This window comes from Brassica napus, chromosome C9 (assembly GCF_020379485.1).
Source record: "Brassica napus cultivar Da-Ae chromosome C9, Da-Ae, whole genome shotgun sequence".
Classification (NCBI taxonomy): domain Eukaryota; kingdom Viridiplantae; phylum Streptophyta; class Magnoliopsida; order Brassicales; family Brassicaceae; genus Brassica; species Brassica napus.
In genome coordinates, this window is record NC_063452.1 from 424,969 (window position 1) to 452,839 (window position 27,871).

The window sequence follows — 27,871 nt, forward strand, 5'->3', positions numbered from 1 at the left end:
AAGGAACCCTACGCTTAAGGGTCTCAACCTAGGAGACACCAATGATGATGCCCTAAGTCCCACTAGTTAGTTTGTATCTCTTGAATTTAAGTTGTGGCTCGGTTTGCTTAATCTTACTATGGAAGTGAATTAAAGTTAATGTTCGAGGAGAAATCGTTAGAGCTAGCTTAGCTAATCTTGTTTGTCACTCTACTTGCCGTAACAAGACGACTCACCACCTGAAACACACCCACTGCCAAATGAACTGTACACATTTCTCGAACCAGGTGAAGAAGATAGCTGATCGTCCAGGCCTTAAGAATATGACCTCCTTCCGAGTCTAAAGTAACACTGTCTTGTAACAGCATCAATAAAAATAATAGTCTTGAATCCATGAATCTGTTGCACTCCTTCCTTTAGATGAAACAAAATGTCAACAAAAGTTTATTTTGAGCTTAAATCTCCATTTGTGTCTTGTCCAAACAAAAAGATTGGATGAGCTTAGATCTCCATTCCCATCACCACCAAGCTGCTGAAGATATATACTTCATACTATTGGAATCTGAGATCACAGAGACAAAGTCGGAATGGGTGCATCAACTACAACGTTGAAACTGAACCATCATGTTCCATCTGAAAAAAACTGCAGTTTCTAGTTGTGCACCATACCGTATCTTTCTGCTGATGATGAACATTATACCGAGGAGCATCACTGTTAAAAGCAGAGTGTATATAATCCACCCAAAACAAATCATCCAAATGGTGATGGCCGCTCAACAATTGCAGGGACTTGTTCCTTGAGCATAATAAGCACTTCACAGAGACAACGCATGTACTACATGTGACAATGATGGTTTTGAACCTTCTTCATGGTCACTATTTGGTTCTTCAAATTTCCTTACTCTTGGAATCATCTCTAAGTCCATTTGTGCTGGGTGCACAATTTGATGAGATTGCTAACTCCACAGACTTCACCTTCTCAAATCAAGCTTATATAATATTAGTCTTTTTTCATTCGGTTTTACTCATATCGGGTTCGTAATGTATTTTATGGAAATTTGCAAGAAAAAGGATCGTTGGAGAAAAAAAATGTAGAGCTTCTTGCCTCTCCATTTTGTGATGAAATTATAATTGTGTACAACTGTTAACCGGTTCATTTTGTGATGAAATGTGTACAACTGTTAACCGGTTTGGTAAATGAAAGTCAGGCCGACTTGTAAGCCACCTCTTATGAGTTTTCAGTAGGGGTAGGCATATCGGTTTAGTTTCGGGTTCGGTTTGGATTCGGTTTGGTTTGGTTAATTTGGGTTTTATAAAACTCAACCCAATTAAAACCAAATTAGCTTTGGTTTGGGTTTAGTTTAGATTTAGTTTGGTTCTTTAAAAATCTATGAAACAAAAAACAATTTAAAACTCGATGACAAAACTCTTAACCCAAAGGAAGAAATACATAATAAGCAAAGAGCAGACTATTTGTAATCTAATTAGCGTAACAAAGACTTGTAAGCATTCCAAAACCTATTAACTAAAAGACTATTTGCATCTACCTGTTTGTTTTTATTGATCCTATAATAACTTTGTTACATAATTTAAAGAATGAAAATTGGAGAAGATGAACGAAGCGAAATGACTACGATTTAGGTGCTTATAGTTTTTAGGTTTTGTTTTCAATACAATATTTAGGTATTAGGATTATTTGAATCATATTTGGATTTTTTAAAAAATATATGGAAGTTAAGAAAAAGTGGAAAACGAAACTTTAACTAAAATTTACAATATATATATTGGATTATTGATTTGGTTTGGTTTGGTTTGGCTTGTTTGGTTCGGTTTGAACCCCAAACCAAATCAAACCATTCGGGTTGAGTAAAACATGAACCAATTGGGTTATATAAAAAGCAGGTTTGGATCGATTTAACTTCGGTTGGTTTGGTTTGGATCGGTTCGGTTTGGGTTTTTTGCCCACCCCTAGTTTTCAGTTCAATTGTGGAATAAATTAGTTTAATAAGTGAACTGGTGATGCTTAAAGTATGGAATTTTGCAATTAAGTTATAATAATAATAAACATCAGCCTACTTTTGATTCATTAAAAGTAAATACATCGAACTAACCAAGTCAAAATAGTAAACCTCTTCAGCTTCAATACATCGAACTAACCAAGTCAAAATAGTAAACCTCTTCAGCTTAAACACATCGAACTAACCAAGTCAAAATAGTAAACCTCTTCAGCTCAAGTACATCAAACTAACCACCAAGTCAAATAATAAACCAAAGCTATAGCTTTCAGGTTCACTCCTTGGCAAACCTGACAATTAGAGCAAAATAACCAAAGATCAAAATATGTTCACACATTAAGAAGAAAAAGAGAGATGGTTATGTGTTACTTACCCGAGTTCAGACAACTTCAGGTGAGCTTCAGCATAGTCTTGAAGGAAGAGGTCGTTATCCTGAGATAAAGATAGAATCAATACTGAAGCTCTTCAAATATATGTATGTATTTTGTATAGCTTACTCCAGCATATTTCTCAATGAAAAGGCGAAACTGAGGATCTTCTAGAAGTGCCTTATCCGTCGGTGCTTTTGTCTTTTTGCTTAGTAACTCCCTGTTTCAGTAAACATCAAATTTGTGATTCAGCCACAACTTATAGAGAAACCGAAACCTAGGACAAAAGATTAGAAAGTGCAGTAACTTACTTGAAATAAGAATTGTCAAAGAGTAGAGAGTTTTGAGTCATCGAAACCTGAAATTACAATATTAATAAGTGACCAACCACCACCAAATGATACAAGTATTTGATTTTCAAATGAAGAAGACCATACCAAGTTGTGGGCACCAGACAATGCAACGATATCCTTGTCACTAAATCCCAGCCGACCAAACACATCTCTAAGATGAGTCACACCTGAAATTTACAGATGATCAATAATGTATCCGATGACATGATTTAGACTATCAGTCATTGCTTTACCTTGGCTCGCCTGAGGCAAACAAACTTTGGGTGGTGGTGGCTTGTCCTTGACCTGGAAGTGGAAAAGGATGAACCAAATAATTTGATTGGTAGCTTAAACTAATGAGAAGACGAATACTAACTAACCTTTCTACCAGGATGGAAGGAAATCTCAGGTCCTCCGGTGATCTCAACAGCAACAACTCCTGCAAGCTACATTAACCAAAGAATCACACATATGAGTCAATCCCTTGAAATACACACAAGGTAAAGTTTCTACCAAACAACTACAAACCTGATATATATCAGCATAAGACATACTGGGAAAACGCTCTTTGACGGGCTCAAGAAGCGTTATCAAGGCTGTCCGTCTTCTTCACATCAACATCAAACATTCCAGCTGAGTGCCATCTGCCAAAAAAAAATAAAAAAATATATATATATATATCATTTCTAGCAGCTCACAAACAGTAATAAGAAAAGATAAAGTAAAGGAACTTACGCGAGAAGGAGGACGATGGGAGCGCACTGTCTCTCCGCTATAAGAGCACGAAGGCTCCTTTTGCAGCTTTCGACATCAGAATGAGATTTCACTTGCTTGGAGGACTGAAGTCCAGCCAGCGCTTGGAGAAGAAGGACATCTCTTTTGAGGGATAAAACATCAGACTGAAGCTCCGATAGGGTTGTTGGCAACTTGGATAGGATGGCAAGTTTGTCATTCCAAAACTCGTTTTTCTTGAAGATGCTGGTCACGTCATAGACCTTGTTGTTTAACTTGTATAGGCCCCAAGAGAACAACGACCCAACCGAGAGAGTTATGACACCAGAAGTGGCCGTACTAAACGAGCTATGTAACTTCTGGCCAGTATCAGTCAAGTACTTCTTCCACAGAAACCTAAACCCTGAACCATTTTTAGCCGCCCCTGAAGAAAAGCAATCAATCAATCAATGAATCATCGAGAGAATGAAACACAATCTAAAAAAGTAAACAAGTAACAGATCGCCATCCGTTGTCTCCTCACCTCTTCCCACCATACCCTCTTCTTCTCTTCCAATTTTCGTGATGGTTCTTCTCCTCCATCAATCATGGCGACACTCCTTAATTTTTTTGCAAATTGTATTTTTCATAAGCTTCATGATTCTTAACATTCACTTTTCACATTTAAATTTAGTACTTTGTGGTTTATTCTATTTTTTTCATTGAACTGTTGTTTTATGATCTCTCTTTTTTGAGTTTAAGAAAAATGCTCGCAAACTTCCATATATATATATATATATAACTATAACTTTCTCTCTCTTTGTTTTCATCTCTTTTCTTCTCTTCATCTTTTTTTTTTTATCTCTCTTCTCTTTCTCTTTTTCTTATTCTCCTTCCTCAACTATTGGTGTAAATGTATTGTTTATTAATATATATTCAATAGATAGGCATTATGGGCTTACACAGAAATGAAAAGTTTATGTGTTTGTGTCAAATATTCCGTACTATATCATAATCATGTATATATAGTCATGTAATGGATGAAACTCAACCTCGTAACTAAATTAATCTTTTGTATGACTATACTATACTGTATGTAGTATAGTATGCATCTTTGGTTTTGGAGTGTCAATATCACGCGCACGCGCCTTAAAGGAGAGTTTGGTCACGTTTGTGCACAAATTGTCCAATCCGATGCTTTTAACTGTAGCATGGCTATATTCTTAATTCTTTTGTCTCTTATGAATATAGAGCAAAATCACCCAAACCCGTAATCATCTTCTTTAAATACAACAACATTTTCGATTCTTAGTTCCTCTAATCTAGCTACTAGGTACATATCCAACCAAGAAATATAGGAGGAGATGTGGTTTAGCATATCCTTCTATCAGAAACAACTTACCATCACCATTCGTTGATGGAAAGAATCTGCCGCCAATCATTCGCCCATTCGTTGATGGAAAAAATCTGCCGCCAATCAATCGCTGTAGAAAAGAAAACTTCGAATCAGAGATGGAAACCAACCCACAGACGGAAAATAAGGAAAGCAAACTTCGATTTTACCTGCCCAATCACCCTAAGAATCGGCGGTATTATTGCAGATTAGGGTTTGAAATCTCCCTCCTCCGTCTTCTGCGGTTTCTCTATATAAATGAAGACACCAAAAATATCTAAAAGAAGCTCAACTTTTTCTTCTTTTTCATTTTCGTTTCAAAAACAATTAATATTCTTATGCTAATTGGTAAATGGGCCAAACAATTAATATTTTCGTTTCAAAAACAATTAAGTTCAGGTTCACCTTTTTAAGTAGATAGATAGGTCTCAATGTTTTATCCAATCCAACCGACTCAAAATTCATGTTGTCATCTATTCAATTAAAACAGAATCATAACCTATTGATAAATGTTATGTCCAACTATTTATTCTATTTATTTAAGAAATCACTTATTACACAAACTACCATTTTTATAACTAACAATTAATAATATTGAATTTTGTTACATCCCTTCTCTTTAGTTCCAAATGCCACTTCTATCGAATACATATAATAATACTCGGCGATTACATAATACATTTGAGCATGTGAATGTGATAATAAAATACTACTATATGGTCAACTATTATTTACATAACAAACGCTAATTAATCATATTCTTAATGTTTGATGCGATAATATGCCAGTTTCATTCATATTAATGATTGATACACTCTTATTCATATTCTTTATATATATACTAAGCGAAAAAATATTTAAATCCAATTCACACGCTGGGTTTTAAAGGATAACAGTTTCAATATACTAAACCAGAAAAATAGAAATCGGTCCATTAGAATTTTCAATAAATTTGTGAATATTTTTCGGCTCCTTGGTGTAAAAACAAATAAGTTCATGGTTCAGAAAAACTAATCAGTTCATTATTTTTATCAATATATAAGAGTTTACCGGTTCAACGTAAATGTATAAAGATTTTGAGTGTTCAAAAACATTTAAAATATTATTATAAAATTAAATTTTAAAACTAAAATAAATAAAAATATAATTTATAATAGACTATTAATAACAAAATAAATAAATACTGTTATTTACTATTAATTTAATATAGATTTTCAGAGTTTTGTCAGATCAACCGGTATCGGATCGCGGGTTGGTAGCGAGTTTTTAAGATTTTTTCTCTGGTTTTATCTAATTAACGGATCTATTCTATTAAATCAGGATGATGACCAATTGATAAATGATTAGTTGAACATTTTTTTCTCCATGTGACCTACTTAAAAAATAAGTAAATAACCAAATATATTCTAATAATATACTCAGTTATCTTTCTTCCTGTGCAGATCAATTCACATGAGCAATTATCTCTATTTTAAAGGATACATATATGACAACAAATCTGGAATTCAAATATATTTTTGTATTTATTTTGTTACTCTTATTTGTTACCTAATAATACGGCACAAGTGTATAGTTATGCAATATCACAAATTCAATACAATTATCAAAAACTCTTACTAATAATTTAAAAATAAAATTTACACAAATATGATTACAAAGAAAAACACAAATATAACTACAAATATGAAATTAAATTTCTAAAAAAAATGTAAAATGAAAAATATATCCACCCTTTAAATTTCTAAAAGGTGGGTCAGAATCTAATTTCACTCCACTAAAATTTTATTATGGACATGACACAAATCAAACCCTAGGCCTGATGAGTAAAAGTCAGGTATATGATAAATTTCGGGCAAAATTTCTGATATATGATAAAATAGATCCGACGAATTATATCCAAAATTTTCAAATTAACCAAGCCAAAAACATAAAAAAGACCTAAAAATTTCAAAGAAACCGACCTCAAAATATAAAAAACACCTAAAATATTCAAGTGATCCAAAAATTACAAAGAAATCAATCTAAAAACATATAAAAACCTGAAATTACTCATAAGGCCCACAAACCAAAACCGCTTGTATCCAAATATTGCAGTTCTTTTTCATGTATGGAAATTGTCTACCAGAATCGACCCGGACCTGAAAACCCGAATTTTTCTAAATATCCAATTGGGTCCAAATGTTTAGGACTTGAAATTGAAAGGATCCAACCAAACCAAACCCGAGAATCTGGATGCCCCTGTCTATTCTAAACACATAAAAACAGAATTTTCTTAATGTTTATAATGCGTTTGGATATTCAGGTCGGTTCATGTATTTTAGATATCAGATAGTTCGAATATAGAAATTTAAGAACCATATAGTAACGGACCTATTTGAGTTCAGTTCTAGTTTGGGTAGTTAAAGGAAGACTTGGGAACTACGAAAAAAAATTATTCGTTTCGAATATTTTCAGGTATTTCAGTTTTGGTAATACATATATTTTTGGGTATTTGGTACTAAATCATTGATTTTAATAGGTATACTAGATTTTGATCCGCGTTTTGAAAGCACGGGTTTGATTTTTGGATAAAAAAATATTAACTTGTATTGTTAAGTATCTTTTTTGTATTTTGATCTACATATTTTGTTATATAATAATTATATTTGTGGCCTGAGTTTTATTTAGTATTTTATACCCGATGTAGACATGCCGTTGAATCGGTAAACCCGTGACCCGACAAAAATCTAAAAACCGTCATTAACTCGTGACCCGACACCGTTTGACCCGGTAAAAGATCTAGAAAAAAAATGATAATATTTCTAAAATTTTTGATGAAAATTTTTAGATACTTTTAAATATTACATAAAATAAATTGAAATATTAGATTTGTGATTTCTTAGATCTTAATGAAATTTTTACTATTCAAGAAATGAAATAAATGATATTAGAGAACAAAAATTTATTTATATGCCAGTATTAATTAATTGGATAATTTGTAAAATGAAATTTATATTGAATTATTTACCTATATTTATTAATTGATATAACAAAATTATTTACCAATACAAAATCACACACCAGTTATGCATAAACCTTGATTAAAAAACAAAAAAAAACAAAGTCAGAGCAAACCAATATGATATGTTTAACCTAATTGTCTTGTTACTATAAACCATCAAAACATTCCACCAAGCTATAGAATGATTCGTTGAGTATATAAAAAATCACATAGGAATTTTCTAGCAAAATACAACACATTTTTTATATAACAAGGGTCAATCTTCCTTGAGACTATTCCGGGAAGGAGTCTTGAGAGTCAAGCCAAGATCTTTGCACAACTCTTCATCTGGCTGCAAGCTTCCAGGGATTGCACCAAACGCTGTTCTTGAAGTTTCAAACCCAGAGGCCAAGAAATGAATATACGCAGACATGTCCTCCAAGTTTTTCCCCACACTTATAGAAGATGAAGCAAACAGACTTCTCTTTGACAAGTTCGAATCAGCTCTTGCTAACCTGTTAAGATCCGAGGCACTTATAAACCGTTGTGTAGCAGCTTCCCATGATAGTTCATGCCTCTGCTGCTCTGTTAGTTGTGATGGTTGTTCCCCAAGTGCCTTGAGTGTGGCTCTAACAAAACCCTTCCCATCGTCGTAGACTCTGCAGTTGGGAAACTGTTTGAAGAACTCGTTTGATGTGTGATCTGCGCATACTACTATTTTCCCCATCGCCAAGGCTTCTGCAGTTGTTGTGCAGACCACGTCTGTTGTGCTGGGGTTGAGAAATACTTTATAGCTGAAACAGAAGACATAATAATAACTATAAACAGAACCCAATAGACTGCAAGGAAAATAATGCTTAGATAAAGATAAGAATCTATGTTACAAGTATGATGCATAGCCGAGGTTATTAAACTAGAGACGTACTTGTGAAATAAAGGGTCGGCGTGATCGCGTCCTGGGTAAACATTAACCGTCAAGTCGAGTTTTCGGGCAGCTTCTTTGATCTCTTCAGAGTCCTCTCCACTGCCGTATAAATCAACCTCTAAACCAGCAAGTTCCTTTTGGTGTTTCTTAAGTAGTTTAAGAAGCTCCTTGTACCCTTTGCTCCAGACCATCTTGCCAATGTAGTATGCCCCTTTTGTGAAGGGCTGCTCCTGGAGCTTCTGCTGTTCTAGTTTTTTCAAACCAATCTCTAGAAATTTGGGGTTGACACCGTGAACGTTGCAGACAATAGATTTAGGGTATTCTTGAGTCGCATCCGATAATCTAATCACCTGTAGGAGTAGTAAACATAATTAGCACAAGTCCTGATTCGCATCATCAAAATGGTCTGTTAACATAAGGCCAGCAAACTATTGAATAATGATACACAGATAGATACCAACATATAGAGCAACCACTCCATCATTTCTATTGGTAGCTGTAAAGAAAGTTTACCTTGTGGCAGTAAATGCCAACAACCCAGCTGTTTAAGTACTTGAGGAGAAATGCTTTGAGGCGGCCTTGTTTCTCTCTCTTAACGTATTCCAAGTAGTTTGTGTGCACTATCCCTATGACGTAGTTGAATTTGGTTTTCCATTTTTTGCCATGATGAAACCATGTTAGATGCTCAGGCTCCTCAAGGACAGCAATGTCTGCCTCTTCGTCAGGAATGGCATCTGATATGTCCCCAACAGGAAGAATACTTCTTTTGTCTGTAGCAAACTGCAATAAGACACCATTTGAACTGTTAAGGAAGGTACAGTTAAGAGCAGTACACAAAATTCAAATTCACGTCAGAATATGTAAGAACAACATAGAGATTTACATTCACAACATGCTAGCAAAAAGAGAGACTTTGTCGTTATGATTAACAACGTGCCTCAAGATGCAAGTAAAAGTATATGCAGGTTCATGTAAATGATGGAAAGACATGACAACTCTAGAAAGCACAGAGGGTGGAAGAAACTATCTAATCTCCATGAAAGGTCCTAGCCTCATAGCCAAAAAAAAAATGGCTAACACGTATATATGATGGCTAAATAAAACTGGAAAGAAGTAAACTTTTAGATAATAAAAGTATTTGAAAGGAAGGAACTAGAGAGATTAATTCTAGTTGAGGACGGAAGGGCAAAAGTGAATAATACCTTTCCTGGATAGAAACGTAACTCAAAACCTAAAGGAAACGAGACTCTGTCTTCAAGCCAGCGACGGACATAAGCTTCTTGGTGGGAAGGGGAAGCAAAAGTGATGTTATTTGGATAGACAAGCAGCTGGTGGTTGAGAGTAAGCCAAGGAATGACCAAAGTGACACGTCTTTGACCGTCTTTAGCAAGGTAGGCAGCACGGAAGAGAGGATTAACAGCAGTTCCCGTAAGCCACGGAAGACTAGCTGTCGTAAAGATTGCAATGTGCTGTTTCTGCTGCTGCTGTTGCTGTTTCATCATCATATATATATATATATATATATATATATATATATATATATCCTCAACTAAACCCTCTCTACCAATGTCCTCCTGTAACCGGAAATTAACATAAACTATTACTTAAGATATATCCTAATTCTCAAAATCAAACAAGATACACAGAGCTACGAACTACATGTGTGATTAGATTACAGAGGACGATTCTTTTAATTTTAATTCCGACTATTTCCTCTGAATTTCAAAATAAATGATTCACCGTTCAATCTAGTCTTTCCAATACGATAAAACAATAGGAGAGTTAAATAACATGAACAAAGTTTATCAGAAGAAATCGTAGCAATTCCCATACCTGGACAAGGTTTGATCAAAGCAAAAGCACGATTTGAGAAAAAGCTGATTTGGCGTCGAGTTTGGGGGAAAAAAGCAAAGGGCGAGCGTAAGAGGAGAAATAAAAAAAAAATTTATTAATTAGGGGTTTGCGTGACAAAGGGAGAATATTCTGCGGAGCTCTATTTCTCGTCTCTTCGTTGGTTTTTTGCTCTCAGGTCATTCTTTAAACTTAAATCATATTCCAGGCTGGTCGCTGATTTGTCCAATCTCTTTCTTTCTTATTTCTCTCAACATTCCTTTTCCGCCAACGTCGAGAAAGAAAGAAAGAAAGAAGAATAAGAATCATCAACACAACAACAGGCTTGCGTGTTCCAGACTACGTGCCGTTTTCTTTACGTCTTTGTGTTTCATCCTTCAACTCAAAACCGGCGGGCTTGTTGTCATGGCATAGGCCCAATTGTTCACGAAACTTCGAACCAGACAAAACAATTGAACCAGACCGTTTCAGTCCTATCCCAAATCAAATTCGATTTTATCAAAGAAATGTTATTGCCCAACAAAATGTTTATGGAGTTATATAATCTTTTCAGACATAATCTTAGACATTGGAAAAAAAATATAGGAAAAAGGACAAGGGACAGGTGACCTAGAGCTAACACTGTTCTTGTTCTTTGTCTTTTAAACATTTAGCATCATGGCTTTTATAGCACATACTGGGGAAAGAAGAAACAATGTTGTTGACCGCAAATAAGAGGAGGAGGAGGAAGTTCTTTTTTGTTATTATGAGAGCTGAGAGATTTCAAAGAGTCTATTTCTCGTGCACGAGAGGGCTGTAAATTGGGAACCACATGTTGCGTGTGATGTAATCCACTGTCTCCTCCTGTTGTTTCAATACAAAAAAAGATGCAATTAGATTCCAACTTCTACTAGTGTACCTTAGTTGTCATGTTTAATACAAAGCTCAATTGCTTTGATACCTTAGACATGTGACTGAGATCTCTGGGACCAACATCCCCATGTCCTTCTACAATGTCGTCAGTAACAGCAGCTCTTAGAACAGCCGCCCCCACCTCAGCTGTTATGTGTCGGATGCTGCATTTTAGTTCAAAAACCAGTTCACTTTATACAACCGTTTAAGATATAAATCAACGGATAAGAAAGAAAGACAGGAAACAATACTTGTTGATCGAAGGGTAAAGGATGCCTTTTTGGACTTCTTCGTCAGTCATGTAAGACGCAAGGCTGCGTTATAGTAGATGAAAAATACATATATTAATCGTCAGCATTACTTATATCATATTAGATAGAAGACAACCAAATAAATGCAATCTGCTTACCATTCAGCAGCTGCTAGCAGCATTCCATCAGTTACAATACGCGCACCAGATAGAAGAGTCCCTAACCCGATCCTGTTAACAAAATAAGCACAGTTGATTTCAGCTATACTTATGGATTAAAATGTGATTCACTGTGAAGCAGTTTTCAAGATGCGAAAACAGAAAACGAACCCGGGGAATAGGTACATGTTGTTGGCCTGATTCACATGCCCAACATTACCATTCTCTGCAAGTTTAAAGATTAAAATGAATCAGATTTTAAGCAATTAGAGTTGCAAAAATCCAAAAATGAACACCTCACTATAACATACCAAGTTGAACGTGTTCAAATGGGCTTCCGCTTCCAAACACTATGTTTTCTCCGGCGTGCTTAAATGCATCAGCAGCAGTGCACTCAGCTGCCAAACAGAAAAAAAAAAAAAAAAAAAAAAAAGTGTTCAGATCAGATCTTCTTTCAAGGAAACATTGTTACATTATTTTGGAAAGACAAAAAAAACACACAAACCATTCAAGGTGGGATTCGACATAGCAAAAATGGCGGGCTTGCATGAATCAGATTCTCGCATTGCCTTGAGAACCTTTGCACAAATTGAAACCAGTTAAACCATATAAGTCAGTAAAACTGTTAATCAATATACCATGAAAGTACTATATGTTTGTTGAAATCAGGTTCACCTACTTCTTCATTGAAGATGCCACCAACTCCAGATAAACCAAGAAGTACATGTGGCCTCACTGTCTTCACCTGAACATATTTGTATAAGAAAATATTATTATGTCTCAACTTTCATGAACAGCTGTAGAGAAAAGAAGATGAAGTCAAATAATCGGCCAAGTCAAGAACACAATAAGGCTTTAAGCTTTACCACTTCAACGATACTTGCTCCCTCACGTATCTCAGCTGGATTTTTGGCAAAAGGTACAACTGCTGGGTCAAGTTTTGACCTCTCCGTGGTGACAAGACCCTGAAGCACAATCAGAGTCGTTTTCATTACATTATTCAGGATCTTATGAGGCAATCCAATTTAAACAAAAAAAAAAAAAAACAATATGCTGACCAAGACAAAACTAGTATGTCAAAGGGATAACTTATGAAAAATGTTTTTGACTTCTTCTAGGTAAGCTCTTAGTAGATAGCTTAAGACAACATCCAAAAGCAAGCTCTAAAAAGAGACAATAATATGACAGTTTCAAAGTCAACTCCACGAGCTAAAATATTTATTATTAAGCAAGACAAAACCATTCAGATGACGTCAACTAGTAAGGGATAACACAGACTTACATCTTTATCTATCAGGTAAAAGTTTTTCGTTGCTTCGGCGAAGCTGATGCCTGCCATTCTCGCAACCGCCTGTACTGCCGTCTTTGTTACACCGAGCCCGGCACTATAAAGAAAAGAAGAAATATTACAATACGAAGATGAGATGAAAGTTACTGCAGAAGTAATAATACATTAGCAAAAGACTTTTAAAGTGGATAACCAAGTACCTTCCAGCTCCCACCACAACAATCTTTTGGTTCACAAAGTCGGACAAAGGCCGACCTTGGGCTCTTACAGTTCCCAATAGTCCAGCGAGAGCAACACCAGCAGTTCCCTGAGAGATCATACGCCAACATTGTTTGTTATTAAAGAGTAGCTTTAAAGTAGAAGCAGCTGAAGTGAAATGAGGAGAAGATACCTGGACATCATCATTGAACATGCAAAACTTCTTCCGATATCTATCCAAAGTTTCAAAAGCCCATTTCGCTTGGAAATCTTCGAACTATTATGATTGAAGATATAATGAAAGAACCATTTTAGCCATCCTCACCACCAAAAGGCAAATCCAAAGTAGAAACTAAGGTATATAAATACCTGTACGACGGCCTTAGGCCAACGCGTGAATGCAGCTTCCATAAATTCATCAACAATCTCAAGATACTCCTCTCCTTCCAACCTAGGTTGTCTGAGTCCTAAATCTGTAGATACATGAATCACGTATCAAAGGAAACACATCCATAGAAGTGCAATCATATAGACTAGTAATAAAAAGTAGCTTACAGAGAGGATTCTGTAGGAGCTTTTGATTATTCGTTCCCACATCCAACATAATCGGCAAAACCTGAATATAAACAAGCGTAAAATTTTTAAACTAAGACATGACCTGCTTTGTACAGGAAGATTATCATTGTGGAGATGGGACATACTCTCTGTGGATTGATTCCTGCAACAGCCACATACATGTCGAGCTTGCCAATAGGAATCCCAATACCCTGGACACCAAGGTCTCCTAAGCCAAGGATACGGCTACCATCTGTGATGACAATCATATCAACCTGGTGAGCAGGCCAGTTATAGATCATAGACATCATCTCTCCTTTGTCTTTGGCACTGAAGTACATTCCTCGGGGCCTTCTATACAAACCGGAATAGTTCTGACAAACCAGTCCAACCGTGGGTGTGTATATAATTGGGGCAAAATCTTTGATGTTATCAATAAGGACCTGCAGAGAACAAGAGATGGTTATGTCTCCAGGATGTGTCATGATTATAAAAAGAAAGAGAACTATGAATGAACTCACTCGGTAGTACAAAGTCTCGTTACGGTCATGCAACCTATTGAGAATCCTCCACTTCGCTAATGACACAACGTTGTCTGGCTGCCCTTGCGTGTTCCTCTCAAGGGACCGAAAGGACTCAACTGCCAATTTGTTTATACAAAGAAGTCTCAGAAAACCAGAAAAAGGCATAAGCATGGATCCAAAAGAGACTTACTGAAACGGGCATATTGCTGTTCAAAGGAGATAACACGAGGAGGAAGCAAGCCTCTTAGCCCCAATCTATCTCTCTCAGTCAATGGAAAACCTGTGTCCTGTGCAAACATGAACCCACCACCAAAAATGAGAAAGGAACAAACTTCAAAAAAGGCACCACACGAGCTGACAAGATTTCAAAATGCTATAAACTCACTTCCCACAGAGTTTCACCAATCAAATTGAGGGAATATAGATCAGATGAAAAGAGAACCTTGTTAAACCATGGATCGTGGAGGATATCCGCACCACGCTTGTGGACGATGCAAGGGCCAGGAATCGCCGTTGACAAGCACCGCCGAGATCCGTGGGTTCTTGCCGCCGCCGTAGCAGCAGCAGCCTTGGAGAAGCCAGCAATGTTCCTCCACATAATCTCACTCTCAAGATCCGATCAACTCAAAACCACACAGGTACCGAATTTGCTAACCGGAACTCGATGATATGACAAGTTAAACCGTCAAAATTAGTCAAAACTTTTATACACAACACAAGGTTGAGCTTTGATCTCTTACTTCTTCTTCCTCTTCCAGTGTGGAATGAATAAAAGAGAGGAAGCTGTCTGAGACCTGCCCGAGGATTAGTAAGAGCGAAAGGGGGTCAGCCAAATTAATTACGCATTTATTTCTTTTGTTTACTTTTATGTCCCTATTTTAATTTCTCTAAAAAGAACATTAAAAAATATGTATTAGTGTAAAGTCAAAAAAGCAAGAAAGGGAAATTAAATTTAGAGTTGCCCGAATAAAGATTGGGCAACAAGGGTATAAACGGAAACACGGTTCTGCATTATTTTCCTCGCATAGTAGAGAGGTGAAAGGACATTTGACTAACTCACCGTCAGATCACTGACACGTGTTTCCGTGTTGTCTTGTTTACATTCTTACCCATGCGTGTACCTCTGGTAACAAAAATATTACGTCGTCATAACATAAAAAAATACCGAAGAAGAAAAGGAAAGGAAAGAATAATTCGAGCATTTTTATAGAAAACCATCCTTTTAAAATTATATTCGCTGTGGCGACTTGAGACCGTCAGCTTTTAACTCTAACCACTGCTTCTCCTTTCTTTTTCTACCGTTCTTGTCTAAAAGATATGTTATGAATCGAATAACTCCTACATTATTTTCGTAGATCTAAAAAGATAACTTACAGGCTATCCCCTCGACAACTTCCCACTTACGTCACAAGTTTACCAACCAAAACACACGATTTTAAAGATGTTAAAATTTGTGTATAATTTAACTAGCAGGAAAAACATGTGCAGTCTCTCTTTCTCTAATATATTTAAAATATTTAAAGAAAGTTATAATTTTCTTTTCCCATTTTCTTGTTAGAAGATGTATTGTGTGTGTCAATGTTTTATTGGCCTTAAAACAATTTGCCACAGGACATAAGAATAAAGATCATCCATAGACCATCAAAATGCAAATTCTAGCTATTCGGCATTTTGGCATAATCATCAATCCAGTCACGTACCTTTTAAACGAAGATTCTTGGGTAAACGACTTGTTTCCCCACCAAAAGTATCATATAGTAATAATTCCACACAATGTTTCACCCTCGCCCTAATTCCCCATGTATTGAATTTAAAAACATATATCCCCACCGTTCGAAAGTTAGAAACATATTTACACATGATATTTAAGTTTTAAACGCAATCCCACATAAACCGTAATTTAATTTGGTTTAGTGTTTACCAATTTTTTTTATAACCAATTATAAATGAAGTTAACCGAATTATGATTCATTTAAAATGGGTAAATCAAAATTACATAAAACCGAAATCTAAAACAAAATTAAAAATTAAAAATCCTAAATCTTTATCTTCATCTTCCCCGATTATTCTCTTCTTCAACTAACAGTCATCATCATCACACCAATTTCTCAACTCTGTCACTTCAATTTCTTTGGAAGATGACCCCAGTGACCCCGACGATGAGGATTCTTCGTGAAGACGGCACCGGTAACGCCGACGCAGTGGGATTCTTGTCCGGTATCGCCATTAACGCCACGGCGAGAGGCGGAAGAAGCGAGATATAGACAGAGGCATAGAGAGAGAGAGAGAGAGAGAGAGAGAAACCTTTGAACTTGAAGCTGTAAGACATGATGAAGCTGGATATTCATTATCTTGTTAAGTTTGTTATATGTATTTCTCCATCAGATTCTTCTAAAGACCAGAGATTACAGTTTTTTTTTTCTCCCATTTTGTTTGCTTCAAAAGAAAATCACTCATGAAAAATGTAGAGAAGCGAAAGAAATGAAACAAATAATAATCATTGATCAATCAAAGTGGAAGAGATGAAAGAGAAGCGAGTGAATTTTGTTACTCATCACACAGAGGAGAGAAAAATGTTGGGTAGAGATGATGAGAAGAAGGTGATTTTTTTTATTCATCACAGGAAAGGAGAAACAGTTAGGTTCGGTTTATTGTCAATTTGGTTGATCTACGAATCAAATTAAAGCTGGGTCATGTTTTAATTTGGTTTGATATTTGGTATAAGTGATTTCATATCACGGTTTTGTTCTAAACCATTCAAACCAGTTATTATGTGTAAATATGTTTCGAACATTCAAATGATGGGGATATACGTTTTTAAATTCAATAAATAGGGAATTAAGACGAGGGTGAAACATTGCGTGGAAGTGTTACTATATGATACTTCTGAGAGAGAAATAGGTCGTTTACCCAAGATTCTTAAAGCATTATTCCGATAATTGGTTAAAGGTAAAATCGCATAATAATGTTTCAAAAAAAAAACTCGGATGGATTCTACCTTAGATAAAACCTGACCCTGATCAAATTGGGATTCTGGAAAAACATGAAATGTCTTAATTTGGGAAGATCCCATGTGGTCTAACAACACGGCAAGGCAAAGAGAGATTGTTATTATTATGGTCACAATACTGTGAAAAATCTAGAAGGGGGTTTTGTCATGCGCTCACATTGTCGTCTGCAAAACAAGAAACCAAGCCAAAGAGAGTTGTCTCAACAGCAAGCAAAACAAGAGTCTTTAATGCTCTTTTTCGTAATCGTCCTTGGTTCCAAAGTTCTTGCACCAAATCTGAGAAGGAATTGGACGTACGGGCATGTGCGGCCTTTGCTGTAATCAAAAACAACAAGTTTTGTTTTAGTCATGATACACAATATATATATATAAGTGCTAGATCCTTGTAACAATTGGCTTGAATCAAGCATCAGGCTTCCAAAAATAAAATAAAAAGCCATCGATCATTTGCATCCAAACCAATCTCTAAACCATATCTGTTGCACTTAAGTTTCAGGAGTTCAAGAATCAATCAATCAATAAAATCTCCCAACACAAACGTACATTGTTAATCTTACTTGCGACACATTACAACGTTCTTGTGTAAGAGATAAAACAAAGCTATCTAATACAATATTCACACACAGAGTGTATGATGAGAAACATCCAAACTGGCATGTAATGAATCTCTATTGATAAGCTACAGAATTATCTACACAAAATTATCTACACAGAAAAAGAATAAAACCTCGAGCTCGGCAGACTTCATGGCAATGGGGATGCAGACAAGGAAAACGCCGAGCATCGCAAAGGCGGTGTTGCGACGCCAGTGCTTGGGCCTACAGTAAGGCCCACCAGACATACTCCACACTTTGGCTCTGAAATCGCCTCCTTCTCCTCCAGCTCCTCCTCCCATTTTTTCTTAGATACAGATTCCTTTTTCCTGATTCCAAACCGAAGACGACCAGATCCATCAGTAACATCAAACCCAAAATGCAAAACCCTATCCCGCTAACAGCAAACTACAAGCGAAAAAATGATGACAGATTCTTCGAATTGAGTATGATTCCGGAGTACCTTAGCGATATCAGAAGGAGGATCGGAAACGACGAAGAAGATGAGACTCGAGGGTGAAATGAAATTGAGTTTTGGCCTCTCTCTCTGCAATTGATCTGACTACTCAGGGTGTTTTTCGTCTTTTGCCCCCCTCACCTCGAATCCTTACTTGTTCTTCAATAGGCAATAAGGTCTTTCGCCACCGAAGAAAAAATAGAATTCAAACAGCAGGAATTGTTCAAATGGATCTTCAAAACGACACGACGTTACCTCTCTAATTCAGAACGGCGTGTATCAAGGTTCTTGTATCAAAGGTTCAAAGAGGTTTCGCCTGAAAAAGAAGATGGCTTGCGACGGAGCGGCAGATAAAAGCCGGCGCTTTTTCGTGGCGGTTCACGTCGGTGCCGGATATCACGCGGTGGCTAACGAGAAAGCTCTTAGATCCGTCATTAGACGTGCTTGCCTGGCCGCCTCGACTATTCTTCGCCAGGTCCTCCTATTTAATTTCACACTCACTGAATGATACAGAACTAAATGATATGATGTGTGATCTTTGCTTGAGTTTAGGATTCTGGTGGTTGCATAGATGCTGTTTCAGCTGCTATTGAAGTCCTCGAGGTACTTTGCTCTTGATTATAGCTAAAATAACTCTGTATATCTCTGCTGCTAGAGTGGCTGATTCTCATGTGAATCTTAGGACGATCCGAGCACAAATGCTGGAAGAGGCTCTAATCTGACAGAAGATGGACACGTGGAATGTGATGCTAGTCTTATGGATGGTCATTCTGGGATCTTTGGTGCCGTTGGAGCTGTTCCAGGTTGCTCTCATCTCAACCTTCTTCTTTGTAACTTGTGTTTCAACATTACATTATTTTTTTTTATCGGATTGCTGAATATTTTGGAATGTGAACTGTAGATCAGGTGTCAGAAATGCCATCAAGATCGCTGCTTTGTTGGTGAAGGAGCAGATGAGTGGCTCAAGCTTATTAGGCCGTATACCTCCTATGTAACCAATCACCCTTCTTTGTTCTAATATCACAACCCTCCTTTGAATATGTTTCGACAAGCATTGAACTTTCTGATCTGCCTCCTCAGGATGTTGGTTGGTGAAGGAGCTCGACGTTGGGCTCAATCCAAACATGTTATTTTGCCTGAAACTGTCGCAGAAGCTGATCAGGTTCAGATTTCCCCATTCTCCATCTTTACTCTCAATCACTTCACCTGGAGAATTATTTGTTTAGTATATTCCTATGTTGGAAACAGTGGCTGGTTACAGAGAGAGCAAGAAACCAGTGGAGAAAGTTTAAGAGTATGCTTTCAGCGGTAGAGGCAAAGAATAACCTTTCTTCTGAAGAACGACAAAGGGAAACTGAGAAGAATGGAACATGCGAGGAAAGACCGTCACTGTGTGCAGCAGTAGATGAGGATAAGATTATGGATACTGTTGGCGTTATCTGTGTTGACAGTGCAGGACGCATTGCTTGTGGATCATCAAGTGGTGGTATTGCAATGAAGGTAATAACAATCAATTCCTAGTTCTCTTCAGAAAGGAAAAAAACAATACTGATTATCATGTAATGATATTGCATTTCAGATTAGTGGGCGTGTAGGTCTGGCAGCAACTTATGGTTCTGGATGTTGGGCAGCCTCTAAAGGGCTATTTGGAGATCCATGTATAGTGGGCTGTTGTGTATCTGGAGCTGGAGAGTATCTTATGAAAGGATTTGCAGCTAGGGAATGTTGTACTTCATTATCACTGTATACTTCCATAAACCTTCTTAATGGTTATGTTATTTTTGGTGTGGCTTTGCACTTCTTTATCGGAAGAGCTAAACTTCTTAATGGTTATGTTATTTTTGGTGTGGCTTTGCACTTCTTTATCGGAAGAGCTAAAAAGTGGTTTGTTATGTTCATAGTTCACAGGCTGGTCCAGCATCTGCCGCCATGAAGGTTTTACGCTCTGTCATTCAACAAGAGGGCTCAGAGCGTGGAGATACTGACAAAACTGGTGGAATTCTAGTAGTTCAGGCGGATGCTTCTGTATCTGTAAGCCTAAGAGTTAGAAGAACCTTCTCAGTTTTTCTCCTTCTTTTGATTGTTAATCTTAGCTTTGCCTTGCTTGTTCTGATTCCACTCAAGGTCCCTGGAGATAGGCCGGAGCTAAACGCTGTAGAGATAGCTGCTGCTTACTCGTCACTGTCGTTTGGCATAGGATACTATGGGAACTCGATAGCGAAGCCAAAGGTTTGGCATTTCTTTTAAGATACTAACAACAGCATGTCATGGTTAATGGTGGAGTTTGAAGTCTAACTTTAGGACCATTGGTTATATCCTTGAATAGATTACGATTCTCAGGAAGAAGAGAGAGGAGAATGGAGCAGGAATAGATCATTTTGAAGCCGGGATTGATCTCCGTACAAGCTGTTGCTGATTGATTTCTGCTCTCTTGAATCTGATTCTGTAGGAAATTTTTAGGAAAGATTTAAGAATTTGTAACATGTGGACAGCACCCTTTCAACATGTACTAGGCTAATGCCCGTCTGGTTTTTTTTTTTGTTATTAAAAAGTCTATGTTTGACATCCACCCACAAAATTATAAAAGTTAAAATTATGTATGTCAAAGACGAACACAAGAAAGCAAGAATCAGACTGTTTGTGGAGACTTGTTAAATCCAAAAGGCCATTTCCTTCCATCAAAAGAACATGTTTGGTTTCATACAACCAAAAAAAAGAGACATTTTATAAAAGACTATTGTATCCTGAGAAAAGCCTTATTAATTCCAAAAAAAAAAAAAAAGCCATCAATCTTCCTACAAGGTCACTCAAAGTTGTGAATTCTCTTTGCCGATATCAGGGTATTGGACAGAAGCATAGCAATGGTCATTGGTCCTACACCACCAGGTACAGGTGTGATGGCTGATGCAATTTGGCAAGCTTCCTCGTAACACACGTCTCCAACCAAACGATATCCACGTGGAGCATTTGGATCCTGCGAGTTTACAATATATGAATGTCAAAACACTGCATTGATCTGCATTACTATGATACTGTCCAAATTGTTCACTTACGTCGACAGGATTAATCCCAACATCAATAATGACTGCACCCGGTTTAATCCAGCTACCTCTAACCATGTTTGGTTTCCCAACCGCTGCGATTATGATATCAGCTTCCCGTGTGATTTCTTCAGGGTTCTTGGTTCTTGAATGGATAATGGAAACAGTTGCATCCTCCCTCTACACCATTTTACCAAAAAAAAATGTGACAATTAATTATCTCAGTCCAAGTGAAAACAAATGCCACTATCATCACCTGCAGTAACAGAGCAGCTGGCATACCGACAATGTTACTCCTTCCGATAACAACCGCTCTCTTCCCTTTGATCTCAACGTTGTATCTATGCAACAGCTCGATGCACCCCTTAGGAGTACACGGAACGAATAACGGTTCTCTACCACGCATGGCAAGCCGTCCAATATTTAGCGGGTGGAATCCATCAACATCCTTCTCTATACTAACCGCATTCAAAATGTTCTGCTCATCCATATGCTACACATATATATACACATAAAAACATTCAAAACTCTGTTCTTTTTTTTTTTCAAGATATGAAAATAAAGTTACCGATGGAAGAGGCAACTGAACAAGGATTCCATGGATAGATGGATCATCGTTGAAGCACGAGATGGATTTCAACACTTGTTCCTCAGAGCAATCTTCAGCTAGACGAACTTCTAACGATTTGATTCCAACGGATTCACAGGCTTTCTTCTTGTTCCTCACATAGGTGGCCGAATCTTTCCTGTCCCCAACAAGAATCACGGCTAATCCAGGAACCACGCCGATAGATTCCTTCATCCTCGAAACATCGAGTGTGATCTCATCTCTAATGGTTTTAGCCACAGCCTTCCCATCAACTACCAAGCGCAAATCAAATTTTATGATTTTGATAGAATATTCAAACTCAATTTTCTCAGACAAAAACAGTTCTGAAATTTCCATTTACCTGACGTGGCAGAAGAGGGAGAAGAAGAGCAGCGGATGGAGATGGAGCAGCCACGGGCAGAGGCAGTGCTCCGGAGGCGGAGCTGGCCAACGCAGTGAGGGAAGAGAATGGCGCCTCTGCGGCCGTTAACGTGTAGGAGAGTTGAAGAGATGGAGGAGCAGTCGGTGAACATCACAGAAGCCATTTTATTACCGGCCAAAGAGAATAGTTGTCTGCTCGTCGTGGCTCCCAACTTATTTAGGGCTTTAGAGGTTTTCTTTTTTTGTTGTTGTTGCAAGTCTGATTATTTTAACATATATAAATAGCTAGGGTTGCTAAAGCCACCTGCCCATATTCTTTTTATTCCTTTTCAAGTTCAAAGATAGGGAAATTCATTAGAATTTATTATATGTGTTTAAATAAAAGAATTTATATAATTAATTATTTTATCTTCGATTCGCTGATCAAGCAAAAATATTTGTGCAAATTTTATATAATAGTCTTAGGAAAAGGGAAGAAGTCCTTGATTTTATCAAACTACATGTCAGGTTAATACTCCATCCGTGTTGTTGTTTTGAAATTTATTTTATACAAATTAAGAAAATCTTAATTTTACATATTTTCAAAATAAAAACATCATTATCTATAGATTTAACTATATTTCAATCAATAAAAAAAATAAAGTGAGAAATATTGTAAATAAATTTTACACTGAAATTTATTTTGAAAAGAAAATTTTGTAAGAAAAGGAAGTGGTTGATGACTAGGTAAATAAAAAGAAACACAGTGTAAGTTTTTGTAAATTTAAGAAAATTTAAAAGCCCGTTCAACACTCCCCAAGCCCAAGGCCGTGGTTATCTAGCCATGATCCATCTGTATCTCCCACCAAAATATCAGACAAAATCAGAAAGAAAAACATTATTATTATTAATATTACAGAGAGATTTGTCTGCCTGTAACCCGTCTCTGTCTTTCTCAAGCCTTCCTTTGATTTCTCGCTCTCTCTCCTTCCTCGCGTGGACCGGACCTCTTTCGTTTACTGTCTATCAATCCTCGAATCTCGCTGAGTTTAAAAATTTTCCCAGATCTGCTCTCTATTTATCTCTCGCTTCAACCCTAGATTTCTCCGCAAGTTTCCTTTTTGTTATTTTTGAGTTACAACAACCGTAGGAAACACTAGACGTTGCTGTACAGATCTTATCCCGTAGGCAGAGTGTTTGGTTAGATTAGCGTTTTAGGGATCGATAAGAAGGAAACTCTTGTGGTGATGAACAACAACAACAACAACAACAACAGAGGAAGGTATCCTCCAGGGATTGGCGCTGGCCGTGGTGCCATCAACCCTAACCCTAATTTCCAGTCTCGGCCGGGTTACCAACAGCAGCCGCCTCCACAGTTTCAGCAAGCCACGTCTCAGCAACAGCAGGTGCAACAACAATGGCTTCGAAGACCCCAGATCTCTGGCGGTAACAGTAACGGCGATGCAGTTGCACAAGTTGAGAAGAGTGTTTTGTCCCAAGCCATCGACACAAAGTTGGTAGCTTTGTCTTCTTTTTAATGCTGCTTGTCCTATCTTACTACAATGGCATTGAACTGTGTTTAGTGTTATTTTAGAGGCGTGCTTATATTCATTGTGTGTTCTTCTCTCTCCAGTTCGGAAGATTGGAAGGCGAGGCTACAACTACCTGCACCTGATACTCGCTTCAGAACTGAGGTAAGATTCACTTCTTGGAAGCACGAAACGATAATAAAATTAGGATTTCACCTTTGTTTTGTTTTCCTAAGCGTACATGGACTGATTATTCCACATGCCTTCTGTTGTGTTTCGTTTGTTAGATAGCTCAATACATAAACCAAGTTGTACTGTTTGTGATATTTTCCCACATTTTAACCTTAGCTCTTAATACAAGGAAGCTCTTGGTTTATGTGCTTAATACAAAACCTGTGTGAGAATCTATTTGCACAATTCTTCACTTGCTATCATGTTCAGGATGTGACTGCAACTAAAGGAAACGAGTTTGAAGACTATTTTCTGAAACGAGAGCTTCTAATGGGAATCTATGAGAAGGGTTTTGAAAGACCTTCTCCTATTCAGGAAGAGAGTATCCCAATCGCCTTAACCGGTAGAGACATCCTTGCCCGAGCAAAGAACGGCACCGGGAAGACTGCCGCCTTTTGTATTCCTGTCTTGGAAAAAATTGACCAAGATAACAACGTCATTCAAGGTTCCTGTTTTTAATTGTTTACTTCCAAACCTAGTTTATCGCTGATGCCCTCTCTTGTTTGCAGCTTTGATAATTGTTCCAACTCGAGAGTTAGCCCTTCAGACATCTCAGGTGTGTAAGGAGCTTGGGAAGCATTTGAAGATCCAAGTCATGGTGACCACCGGTGGCACCAGTCTAAAAGATGACATCATGCGTTTGTATCAGCCTGTCCATTTACTGGTTGGAACTCCTGGGAGGATTCTGGATCTTACCAAGAAGGGTGTTTGTGTTTTGAAAGATTGTTCCGTCTTTGTTATGGATGAGGTATATGGTGGTGGACTGCTTACTTTGTATTATTACTCTCAATTTTTATTTTTTATCTATATTAGTTTTGATATAAATCTATTTTATCTCAGGCTGATAAGCTTTTATCTCAAGAGTTCCAACCTTCAGTGGAGCATCTGATCAGCTTTCTTCCCCAAAATCGTCAGATACTGATGTTCTCAGCCACGTTTCCTGTCACTGTAAAGGATTTTAAGGATAGATTTCTGACGAATCCTTACATCATCAATCTCATGGATGAGCTTACGCTCAAGGGTATTACGCAGTTCTATGCTTTTGTTGAAGAACGACAGAAAATTCATTGCTTGAATACACTATTCTCCAAGGTTAGATTTGAACTCAAGTATTGATTGCTTTCTTTTCTTTTCTTTAGCTGGCATTGACTCTCTTCTTCTTCTCTTTCTGCAGCTGCAAATCAACCAATCCATCATTTTCTGCAATTCTGTGAACCGTGTGGAGCTCTTAGCTAAGAAAATTACAGAACTTGGGTATTCGTGCTTTTACATCCATGCAAAGATGCTTCAAGACCACCGAAACAGAGTGTTCCATGACTTCCGCAATGGTGCATGCCGGAATCTCGTGTGTACTGGTATGCCCTAAGTGTTCTTATGCTGGTCAATTAATTCACTTCTTAGAACTCAAAGAGTGGCTAGTCTGAGGCCATCATGTTACACTGGTTTTGCTATTTTATCTTTGTGAATTATGACAAGTCCTTCACCTGAATAGTTTATGGTTTGATGATTTGATGATGCAGACCTATTCACACGTGGGATTGATATTCAAGCAGTCAATGTGGTGATAAACTTTGATTTCCCAAAGACTGCAGAAACTTATCTCCACAGGGTAAGCTGGAAGTCAGATATCTACATTGTAACTGATTCCTGCACATTGATCGATGGTCATTTGATTTTGATACCCGGTTGCTGTTCAGGTTGGTCGATCAGGAAGGTTTGGCCATCTTGGTTTAGCTGTGAACCTCATCACCTATGAGGACCGCTTTAACCTGTATGTTTTTCTCTCTTAACTGGTTTGTACTCATGCTGCCTACCTTTGTTGTTTAACCTTAGTCTTATATTTTTGTAGTTACCGGATTGAGCAAGAGCTTGGGACAGAGATCAAGCAAATTCCTCCACATATCGATCAGACAATTTATTGCCAATAACTAAGGGTTTGACCCCCCCCCCTTGGTCTCCTGTTAGGTGTCTCAGTAATAAGTGGTAAGTAATATCAACTTACGGACAGACTTGAATTGTTCCTAGTTCCTACTTTTGGGTCCTTTTACTACATGTAAAGATTCTATAGTATAATTATTGTACTATATACAATACATAGTGTTTATGAAAGATCTAAGACGCCATGTTACATCTTTAGGAGACAAAGTTCTCGTCCTTTTTATGCTACAAATTTTCTTTTGAGTTAGTCTTGCTCCCTATTTACATGAGATCCCTAAAAAGTTATTCGGATTTGTGTTATTATTCAGGTTGGTTGAAGCAATGGGAAGAAAGTTGTGATTATCTAGCCAATGGCAGGGCAACCACAACCCAAAAAGTCATCTCATTCTGCCTCTACCTCCAAAATGTTATTTGTGCGTCTTTGAGTTTCCCTTGTTTCTAAGATTTAACTACATATAGACAAAGGGCCTAGAAGGTTTGAATTTCCGGGTAGTAATGGAAGTGAAGTCTGTTTTTTTTTTAAATGTAGTTTTAACAAGTCGTTTGATGCTATTATGTGTCTTTCTTTGTCATAGACTGGTCAGTGGTTTAAATGTTGTGATGCGTCTTCTTGTAGCTGTGCTTTCGTGAGTCTTTAATATTATGTTTTCAGCTTTTCAACTTCAATAATAAGTCTTTGCATTGTTTCGTCCACATGTGTGACGTATACAATTATTTTAGCACTCTTCATGAAAAACACAACCAAAATCACACATAAATTATACAAGTATGACATAGGAGTGGGGGGGGAGATGGGTGGTAGTAATATGTAACACATGTATGTCAGAAGCAGCTGCAAGATGACTTGTTGGGAATCTGTCCAGTGGCTTGAAGCCTAACAGCTTCTTCTTCGGCATGGAGAATCTCTTGAGCGCGTCTAGTTTGAACCTTCGCTTTCTTCTCTCGTGCTTTTGCGTGAACTGCTGCTTTCTTGCTCCTCAGTTTCTCTGTTTCCTCCATTTTCTCACCGTCCATCCTCCGCTGCAGAAAACAACATTTGATGCAGCAGTCTTTTAGTAGTTGACTTGCTTCTTGTTTTTGATAGATTCATTTGAACATCAATTTAGTTAAGGAATAGAGAAGAGTCATAAACATCAAGTAGAACAAGAGATGTTTTGGTGGGACTTACTTGGAGACTAGCGATTTGAGATTCGATCTTTCTTGTTTTCTTATTCTCCCATCCTGAAATCTCATGGAGCTTCTTCTGAGTCCTGCAAATTAGAAGAATTGTCACAGCGTCGTGTAGAAACTGCGGAACCTTAGAAAAGGGGGTTGTGTTGTTTCTTACTTGCTAGTGACCTTTGTCATCTTCTCTTCCTTCCATGCCTCGACGACGGATAACTGCGCTTTTCCTACTTCACAAGTGTTTTTTTTTAACTTACTTCATAAGTGTTTATATGTTAACAATTTAAAAAAACAAAAACAAATTGCTTTTGGATCCAAATAGCCATTCTCACAGGGTGATAACAATAATGTAAGTTTGTGATAGGAGTATTACCTGTCTCCATTCTAGAAAAGGAAAATAGCTTCGAGCTTTAGGGTCTAATTGAAGGTTAAAAGAACATTTAGTTCTATTTATAAAAGATATAATGATATGTTTGATCGGAAAAATTGATTCTGATGGTTTTCCATCCGTCTGTGTTAGTCTTTTCATTGTTTATTCGA

At 37.3% G+C, this 27,871-nt stretch overlaps 7 protein-coding genes and 1 pseudogene across 9 annotated transcripts; 2 read left to right on the forward strand and 6 right to left on the reverse strand.

Annotated features, from left to right (window-relative positions):
- Positions 1-2,015: 2,015 nt before the first annotated feature.
- On the reverse strand, positions 2,016-4,153 carry LOC125592980 (annotated as a pseudogene).
- Positions 4,154-7,901: 3,748 nt separating this feature from the next.
- LOC106434959 (digalactosyldiacylglycerol synthase 2, chloroplastic) lies at positions 7,902-10,869 on the reverse strand. Its single transcript, XM_048769494.1, has 5 exons — positions 10,537-10,869; positions 9,906-10,277; positions 9,217-9,483; positions 8,704-9,053; positions 7,902-8,572 (listed from the first exon to the last, which is right to left on the reverse strand). The coding sequence occupies exons 2-5, from the start codon at positions 10,206-10,208 to the stop codon at positions 8,056-8,058; spliced, it is 1,437 nt and encodes a 478-aa protein (XP_048625451.1). The 5' UTR covers positions 10,209-10,277; positions 10,537-10,869; the 3' UTR covers positions 7,902-8,055.
- Positions 10,870-11,030: 161 nt separating this feature from the next.
- Positions 11,031-15,221, reverse strand: LOC106365524 (NAD-dependent malic enzyme 2, mitochondrial). Its single transcript, XM_048769493.1, has 18 exons — positions 14,862-15,221; positions 14,610-14,706; positions 14,417-14,535; positions 14,042-14,338; positions 13,896-13,956; positions 13,710-13,813; positions 13,534-13,617; positions 13,343-13,449; positions 13,137-13,239; positions 12,721-12,819; positions 12,534-12,599; positions 12,360-12,432; positions 12,166-12,252; positions 12,026-12,080; positions 11,855-11,926; positions 11,697-11,759; positions 11,495-11,609; positions 11,031-11,397 (listed from the first exon to the last, which is right to left on the reverse strand). The coding sequence occupies exons 1-18, from the start codon at positions 15,015-15,017 to the stop codon at positions 11,326-11,328; spliced, it is 1,830 nt and encodes a 609-aa protein (XP_048625450.1). The 5' UTR covers positions 15,018-15,221; the 3' UTR covers positions 11,031-11,325.
- A 2,229-nt stretch (positions 15,222-17,450) lies between these two features.
- Positions 17,451-18,679, reverse strand: BNAA09G51850D. Its single transcript, XM_048769502.1, has 3 exons — positions 18,486-18,679; positions 18,157-18,351; positions 17,451-17,744 (listed from the first exon to the last, which is right to left on the reverse strand). Exons 2-3 carry the CDS (start codon positions 18,322-18,324, stop codon positions 17,655-17,657), a joined length of 258 nt encoding a protein of 85 aa, XP_048625459.1. The 5' UTR covers positions 18,325-18,351; positions 18,486-18,679; the 3' UTR covers positions 17,451-17,654.
- LOC106365526 (putative threonine aspartase) lies at positions 18,622-21,079 on the forward strand. 2 transcript variants are annotated; one of them, XM_013804946.3, is made up of 10 exons: positions 18,622-18,954; positions 19,032-19,082; positions 19,162-19,282; positions 19,381-19,420; positions 19,560-19,641; positions 19,728-19,979; positions 20,059-20,222; positions 20,381-20,510; positions 20,604-20,708; positions 20,806-21,079. In XM_013804946.3, the coding sequence occupies exons 1-10, from the start codon at positions 18,808-18,810 to the stop codon at positions 20,893-20,895; spliced, it is 1,182 nt and encodes a 393-aa protein (XP_013660400.3). In that variant the 5' UTR covers positions 18,622-18,807; the 3' UTR covers positions 20,896-21,079. The 2 variants fall into 2 exon arrangements, with proteins under 2 accessions (XP_013660400.3, XP_013660399.3); XM_013804945.3 differs by having other exon boundaries at positions 19,386-19,470.
- Positions 21,055-22,747, reverse strand: LOC125593217 (bifunctional protein FolD 4, chloroplastic-like). Its single transcript, XM_048769498.1, has 5 exons — positions 22,471-22,747; positions 22,089-22,381; positions 21,777-22,013; positions 21,533-21,700; positions 21,055-21,453 (listed from the first exon to the last, which is right to left on the reverse strand). Exons 1-5 carry the CDS (start codon positions 22,652-22,654, stop codon positions 21,283-21,285), a joined length of 1,053 nt encoding a protein of 350 aa, XP_048625455.1. The 5' UTR covers positions 22,655-22,747; the 3' UTR covers positions 21,055-21,282.
- Positions 22,748-23,386: 639 nt separating this feature from the next.
- LOC106365528 (DEAD-box ATP-dependent RNA helicase 8) lies at positions 23,387-26,860 on the forward strand. The gene is made up of 10 exons (XM_013804948.3): positions 23,387-23,982; positions 24,103-24,163; positions 24,440-24,674; positions 24,739-24,977; positions 25,070-25,321; positions 25,404-25,584; positions 25,750-25,838; positions 25,927-26,000; positions 26,079-26,212; positions 26,476-26,860. The coding sequence occupies exons 1-9, from the start codon at positions 23,717-23,719 to the stop codon at positions 26,155-26,157; spliced, it is 1,476 nt and encodes a 491-aa protein (XP_013660402.2). The 5' UTR covers positions 23,387-23,716; the 3' UTR covers positions 26,158-26,212; positions 26,476-26,860.
- Positions 26,797-27,870, reverse strand: LOC125593219 (uncharacterized protein At3g61260-like). Of its 2 annotated transcripts, none has more exons than XM_048769501.1 (4): positions 27,705-27,870; positions 27,495-27,558; positions 27,336-27,417; positions 26,797-27,187 (listed from the first exon to the last, which is right to left on the reverse strand). In XM_048769501.1, the coding sequence occupies exons 1-4, from the start codon at positions 27,712-27,714 to the stop codon at positions 26,990-26,992; spliced, it is 354 nt and encodes a 117-aa protein (XP_048625458.1). In that variant the 5' UTR covers positions 27,715-27,870; the 3' UTR covers positions 26,797-26,989. The 2 variants fall into 2 exon arrangements, with proteins under 2 accessions (XP_048625458.1, XP_048625457.1); XM_048769500.1 differs by having other exon boundaries at positions 27,495-27,561; positions 27,705-27,863.
- Position 27,871: the final 1 nt, after the last annotated feature.

Excerpts from the sequence above, each read along its gene's own strand:
- LOC106434959 (XM_048769494.1), bottom strand. The coding sequence starts at position 10,208 with ATGATGATGAAACAGCAACAGCAGCAGCAGAAACAGCACATTGCAATC. Across the intron at positions 9,484-9,905 it reads TACGTTTCTATCCAGGAAAG|TTTGCTACAGACAAAAGAAG; the intron begins GTATTATTCACT and ends GTCTTATTGCAG. Across the intron at positions 9,054-9,216 it reads TTGGCATTTACTGCCACAAG|GTGATTAGATTATCGGATGC; the intron begins GTAAACTTTCTT and ends CTACTCCTACAG.
- LOC125593219 (XM_048769500.1), bottom strand. Across the intron at positions 27,418-27,494 it reads ATGACAAAGGTCACTAGCAA|GACTCAGAAGAAGCTCCATG; the intron begins GTAAGAAACAAC and ends TCTAATTTGCAG. Across the intron at positions 27,188-27,335 it reads CTCAAATCGCTAGTCTCCAA|CGGAGGATGGACGGTGAGAA; the intron begins GTAAGTCCCACC and ends TGTTTTCTGCAG.
- BNAA09G51850D (XM_048769502.1), bottom strand. The coding sequence starts at position 18,324 with ATGGGAGGAGGAGCTGGAGGAGAAGGAGGCGATTTCAGAGCCAAAGTG. Across the intron at positions 17,745-18,156 it reads TGAAGTCTGCCGAGCTCGAG|CAAAGGCCGCACATGCCCGT; the intron begins GTTTTATTCTTT and ends TTTTGATTACAG.
- LOC125593217 (XM_048769498.1), bottom strand. The coding sequence starts at position 22,654 with ATGGCTTCTGTGATGTTCACCGACTGCTCCTCCATCTCTTCAACTCTC. Across the intron at positions 22,014-22,088 it reads TTCAGTTGCCTCTTCCATCG|CATATGGATGAGCAGAACAT; the intron begins GTAACTTTATTT and ends ATATATGTGTAG. Across the intron at positions 21,701-21,776 it reads CAGCTGCTCTGTTACTGCAG|AGGGAGGATGCAACTGTTTC; the intron begins GTGATGATAGTG and ends AAAATGGTGTAG.
- LOC106365524 (XM_048769493.1), bottom strand. The coding sequence starts at position 15,017 with ATGTGGAGGAACATTGCTGGCTTCTCCAAGGCTGCTGCTGCTACGGCG. Across the intron at positions 14,707-14,861 it reads ACGATCCATGGTTTAACAAG|GACACAGGTTTTCCATTGAC; the intron begins GTTCTCTTTTCA and ends ATGTTTGCACAG. Across the intron at positions 11,927-12,025 it reads AACATGTACCTATTCCCCGG|GATCGGGTTAGGGACTCTTC; the intron begins GTTCGTTTTCTG and ends TTTTGTTAACAG.
- LOC106365526 (XM_013804945.3), top strand. The coding sequence starts at position 18,808 with ATGGCTTGCGACGGAGCGGCAGATAAAAGCCGGCGCTTTTTCGTGGCG. Across the intron at positions 19,283-19,385 it reads TGCCGTTGGAGCTGTTCCAG|GTGTCAGAAATGCCATCAAG; the intron begins GTTGCTCTCATC and ends ACTGTAGATCAG. Across the intron at positions 20,223-20,380 it reads TGTTGTACTTCATTATCACT|TTCACAGGCTGGTCCAGCAT; the intron begins GTATACTTCCAT and ends TTATGTTCATAG.
- LOC106365528 (XM_013804948.3), top strand. The coding sequence starts at position 23,717 with ATGAACAACAACAACAACAACAACAACAGAGGAAGGTATCCTCCAGGG. Across the intron at positions 25,585-25,749 it reads CCGGAATCTCGTGTGTACTG|ACCTATTCACACGTGGGATT; the intron begins GTATGCCCTAAG and ends TTGATGATGCAG. Across the intron at positions 25,839-25,926 it reads CAGAAACTTATCTCCACAGG|GTTGGTCGATCAGGAAGGTT; the intron begins GTAAGCTGGAAG and ends GTTGCTGTTCAG.